The sequence below is a fragment of the Peromyscus maniculatus genome, chromosome 2 (assembly GCF_049852395.1).
Source record: "Peromyscus maniculatus bairdii isolate BWxNUB_F1_BW_parent chromosome 2, HU_Pman_BW_mat_3.1, whole genome shotgun sequence".
Lineage (NCBI taxonomy): Eukaryota > Metazoa > Chordata > Mammalia > Rodentia > Cricetidae > Peromyscus > Peromyscus maniculatus.
This window is the reverse complement of record NC_134853.1, coordinates 76,686,581-76,692,039: the sequence shown is the minus strand read 5'-3', so window position 1 is coordinate 76,692,039 and position 5,459 is coordinate 76,686,581. Positions and strand designations below refer to the sequence as shown.

General features: G+C 37.3%; 1 protein-coding gene across 1 annotated transcript; it reads right to left on the bottom strand.

Moving 5' to 3' along the window:
• Positions 1 to 1,701: 1,701 nt before the first annotated feature.
• Or13f1 (olfactory receptor family 13 subfamily F member 1) lies at positions 1,702 to 2,734 on the bottom strand. The gene has a single exon (XM_006995098.3). The coding sequence runs from the start codon at positions 2,732 to 2,734 to the stop codon at positions 1,775 to 1,777; it is 960 nt and encodes a 319-aa protein (XP_006995160.1). The 3' UTR covers positions 1,702 to 1,774.
• Between the last annotated feature and the right edge of the window lie 2,725 nt (positions 2,735 to 5,459).

Genomic DNA, 5,459 nt, shown 5'->3' with positions numbered 1-5,459 from the left:
ATGCATGCTAAGGGCATTTGAATTAAGGTCATCAGAAGAACTCTATTTCACTGCATCCTTACATGCTTCTTACACACTTCCTTCATAAATTCATTCACCAATGACTGAGTTATTCTCTGAGAGTGCTGCCTTGCTGACATGGGAGTCTCATATAACTCCTTTCCTCCTTTCCTCCTCTTTTTATTCCTCCCTCATTCCTTTTCCCTCTCTGTCCTTCATGCCTTCCTTCTTTTTTCCTTTATTTATCTTCTCTACATTTAGATGAGGATCCCATTGTGTAGCCACAGCTGGCTTTAGGATCTTTCTGCCTAAGCCTCCCCAGTTCTGGGATCACAAGAGTGCACCCCAGTGCTGGACTGATGCTTATGTGTGATCACCTCTCCTTTCTTAAACCTAGGGCTCACATGAGACTTGTGAGCAAAAAGAATATTTTCACAGGATGAAGCCATCATTGATATAATTTCAAGGAAGTAATTTATACATCATCTTTATTAGTGCCAGATTCCAGGAAGATTTTTTTTAAAGGAAAATACATTAGTATCATGGTAACATCCTAATTTGCAGTTCTGTTCACACATATTAAGTGTGTTTATGAATATTTAGTCAATATATTTCTACATTAATACAGCATCTCTTTTAAAATATAGTCAATATAGGATAGGGTTCTTTCTTCATCAGTCCTATGTGATCAGTTAAGAAACATGTTTAAAAAATTATTTTCAGTAGTACTAGGAGGTTGAAACTATGTCTTCAGACATACTGGGTGATAACTCTATCATAGAATTATAAGCCCAGGACAATTATTTAAATTATTAAAATAATATTGTGGGTGAGTAATTGATGAATTTATTAAGACACTGAAGTATATATGACTCCGACCTTATACCCATAACTCAAGATCTAAATTTTTATATTTCTATTACAGCTCATACATAAAATTATAATTATGCAAACCTTATTATGATATGCTTGTATGTCACAGATATTTATTTGTTCTTCCATATGTACAACTTAAATAAGCAGTCACTCAAACTTTGTCTCACTAAAGTCTGAAAAAACAATTTTCACACTTTAATGCTTTAGAGACTAGGATGAGTATAAGAAAGTGATGCTCACTTGGTTTTCTGAAATACACATGAGTGTGTTCATATATATACCTTAAACTATGTACATTCTAACTTAAAATATATTTCTTTTTAAATGCATAGATAATTGCAAATCGCTGAGAAAATATTACTTCAAAATTCACCAGACTAATAATTCATCCTTGTGATATTACTTATTTTCATGGTTATCTTGTAGTGGGACAGTGAGAACATTTTTGTAGGTCAAATAGAAAATAAATGCTAACTACCTTTGTGAAAATGTAGTTTTGTATAAATGATTCATTTATATGAAAAATTTTACAAGGAAAATCAGGATGCAGGACAGTGGTTTTCAACCTGTGGGTCACCACCCTTTAGGAGTTGAATGACTCTTTCACACGGATCACCTAAGATAATTGGAAAACCCAGATATTTACATTATGATTCATAACAATAGCAAATTTATAGTTATGAAGTAGCAATGAAAATAACTTTATGGTTGGGGTCACCACAATGTGAAGAACTGTATTAAAGAGTTGAAGCTTTAGAAAGGTTGAGAATCACTGATATAGGATATAATGATGAGTTCCTAATGAAAATTAGTGTTTCCTAGAGCTTTGGCTTGTATTATTATGCAGTTTTCTCAATAAAGTTGAAGATTAATTTAAATGAGTGTGCCTTTCCCAATATTATTTAAGGACAGAAGTCAAACTAGCACTAAAGGGATTTCTCATCAGCAATTTTTTCACAGCAGTTTTTACTTCTTTGTTCCGTAAACTATAGATAATAGGATTCAGCATTGGTGTTAACCCAGCATATATCAAAGCTATAAATTTATCTATCTCCTGTGAATTTACAGCTGAGGGCTTTAGGTACATGGAGAGAGCTGTCCCATAAAACAGAACCACCACCGTCAAGTGGGCTGCACATGTTGAAAAGGCTTTGCTTCGGCCATCCACTGAGCTGATCCTCAAGATGTTGGAGAGGATGAATGCATAGGAGACACAAATGAGCAGCATGGGCAATGGCAGAAAAATAATGCTGATCACCATCATGATTAACTGTACCATAGAAGTGTCTACACAAGCCATTTTCAAGAGAGCCAGAATTTCACAGGTGAAATGATTGATGATGCTCTTACCACAGAGAGACAGCTGAAGCACAGGTCCAGTTTCCACCAAGGCAGCGAGGCAGCCTGTCAGCCAGGAGCTGCCTGCAATCTGCACACAGACTCTCCTGTTCATGATGATGGGATATCTCAGGGGATTACAGATCGCCACATACCTGTCATAGGCCATCATGGAGAGGAGCACACATTCAGTGGAGCCCATGGCCAGAGAGAAGTACATCTGAGAAGCACATCCTGAGAATGAGATGGTGTTTGTCCCTGAAATAAAGTTTGCCAGCATAGGAGTGAGAGCAGATGAGGTATACCAGATATCCAGAAAGGAGAGATTGCTGAGGAAAAAGTACATGGGAGTGTGTAGGTGAGAATCTAGGATGGTGATGGAGATCAGAATAGTACTGCCCAGCAAGGTGATCAGATACATCAGCAGACACAGCACAAATATGATGACTTCAGCTTTGGGGTAATGGGAAAATCCCAGGAAGAAAAACACTGTGACAGAGGTCCAGTTTTCGTGAACCATGTTATGATAGTATCCATGTAAGTATGTACCCATGGGTTACATCACATATATACTTATAAAGCAAATGGTCCTGCTTCACATTTCCTCACAGTTTTCCTTTATATGAACATGTGCTTTGCATTTAAGTGCTTCTCCAAGTGAGAGTATTATTGTAGCAGTGCATGTTCAGACAATCAGTCATTAATATAATTCAGCCACAAAGTCAGCAGATAAACAGTGAACTTGTTGATTTTGTCCTGTCAAGGTGGAATGGAAGAAGAGTTTTTTAAGTAAACATCATGAAAGAAGAACAAAGTAAATAACATTTTGCTTTCCCATTCCCAAACTGCATTTGTAGCTGCTGGTCTATAAACATATGTTTACCTTTAAGTTACTGAGATTATTTTCTTCTCTTAGCTTGGAAATATTCTTATTATAGGATACTCTTTAGTTCCCAAGCCCATGGTTTCTTCTGTCACTCCTAGAGATACGCTCACAATGATTGGGAGAGCCAGTAAGTAAAACAATGTACAGATTTATGCAGACGTAAAAGAAATTAATTGAAGACTTTGAACACTGAAAATCAAGTCAGAGTTTCCTTTTCAAACCTAAGAAAGTGATGCTGGATATTCTCATGGTCGGGGACACCTAATATCTGCAGCTTTCAAATGCTTGTAGTTGCTTTAGTGACTGAGCTACAGAAACATTCTCCAAAGGACCAGCCTCCGGATCTGGAAGGCAATTTAGTCTATTTGTTGCTTTTGAAAAACTTGCCAACACTGCAGCAGATTAAAGTTGCAAATCTGTCAGTACAGTGTTACAAATGCTGAAACTCCAGGGATGATGTCCCCTAGATCCAATTAGTATCAGTAGTTTGCCTGCTCTAATTGTGCTGTTATTCAAACAAGAAATAAACATGTTCCTACTGTCACTGTTTCGAGGATGAGGAACTTTACACTTTTTAAAAATATGTTATGACGTAAGTCAGGCTAGCTACATGGATATAAAGGAGAGTAAATAAGGTTCTCATTTTCTCTTTCAATTTGAAGGAGATCTTCATATTATGCCTGAGACAAGCTGTGCTAGATATGCAAGCACCAAGATGGCTGATCAAGAGCCTGAGCAACTGCTCTTCCTGATGATGGCTTAATTGTGAGAAGACTCACAATCTTTTTGGAAAATGAAATTGCACCTGATGAAGCAATGCTTTTTCATGTGAGGAAGTTAGCTGGTGCATAAAAAGGCATCTTGACTTCAGAATGCTAATTGCAGGATCTATCCCTTTGAGCTTCGTAACACAACGTGCCTGCTTTCAAGTGAGGCCCTGATGTTTGACACTGTATGAGGGAAATACTCTGCCAATTGTTTGCTGTGAAATTGTAGCTGAGTAACTTCATTCTTATTTTATAGATCATACCCATTGCCATTATCGAATTTACTCTACTTATCAGATATCTCTTCATTTTCAGGCAAAGATAGTTATGTATTTGAACCATTGCCTAAAATCAAGACAGCATAACCAAAACCCCTATATGTACTAACTAATATTTACAATCAAAATGTACCCTTTGGGCCGACTATTTACTCATTCTTATAAGTACATAACCTTCAAGGGCCTGAGATCATGTGTGTGATTGACAGCTTTATCTGTAGAATTGTATTGTCCACAGGAAGGCCTAGGGCTTTAGGACAACAAACACTTTCCACCTCCACATGTTATTTTTGGAGCAAATTGCTTTCTGGAGCAAATTGGTGAGTCTCACTGACTTCAGTTTGGTTGTAAAAAGGAAGTGTCAGTATTTCTTAGGGTTGTCATGAGGAAAGAGATACTCTATAAAGAAACCAACATAGTACCCAATGTGCACTATATACTTAAATATTAGACTTTTCTCTGTTCTATAAACTAGAAGTAAACCTTGATTCATTCTTCTCCTTTTCTTTTTGAATATGGTTTACTAATTCTTTGAAAATTTCATACAATGTATGTTTTCACTTTTTCTTTATTTCCCCCTCCTCAGATTCCCCCAGATATTCTCTATGTCATCAAACTTCACATTCTCATTTTCTCTCAGAAAAATATAAAACAAGACAAAAATCAAAACAAATATACAGAAAACCACTAAGACAAAAATGCCCAAATGAAACAAAAACCCACAAAAGAATAAACAAAGATCCATAGTGTTTGTTTTGTGTTGGCCAACTACTCCTGGGCATGGGGCCTGACCTGGAGTGTGGCTGATATACCCAGTGACACTCCACTGGAGAAAGCTTATTTTCCCTTTGCCAGTGGGTATCACTTGCAAATGGCTTCTTATTTAGGGGTGAGAACCTGTATCTGCTTCTCCTTTTCAGTGCTCAACCCTTTTCAGTGCTTTTCAGTGCTCAACCCTACCTGTGCAGGTCTTATGCATGCTGCCATAGTCTCTGTGGACTCATGTGCACATCAGTCCTGTTGTGCCTGGAGAACACTGTTTCTGTGGAATTATTAATCACTTCTGGCTTAGAATCTTTACATCTCCTCTTTCACATAGATCCCTGAGCATTGAGGGAAGGGGTTTGATAAATACATCCCATTTAGGACTGAGTACTCCAAAGTCTCTCACTTATAGCACATTGTTATGGGTCTCGGCTAATTCTCATATACTTTAGCAATGTTATGTATGGATTCCATTTCATGGAGTGAGCCCTAAATCTAACTTAAAAGTGGTTGGTTTCTCCCATAACATTTGTGCCACTACTGTACCAG

Bases quoted from the DNA above. Each gene is read 5' to 3' on its own strand.
- Or13f1 (XM_006995098.3), bottom strand. From the start codon at position 2,734: ATGGTTCACGAAAACTGGACCTCTGTCACAGTGTTTTTCTTCCTGGGA.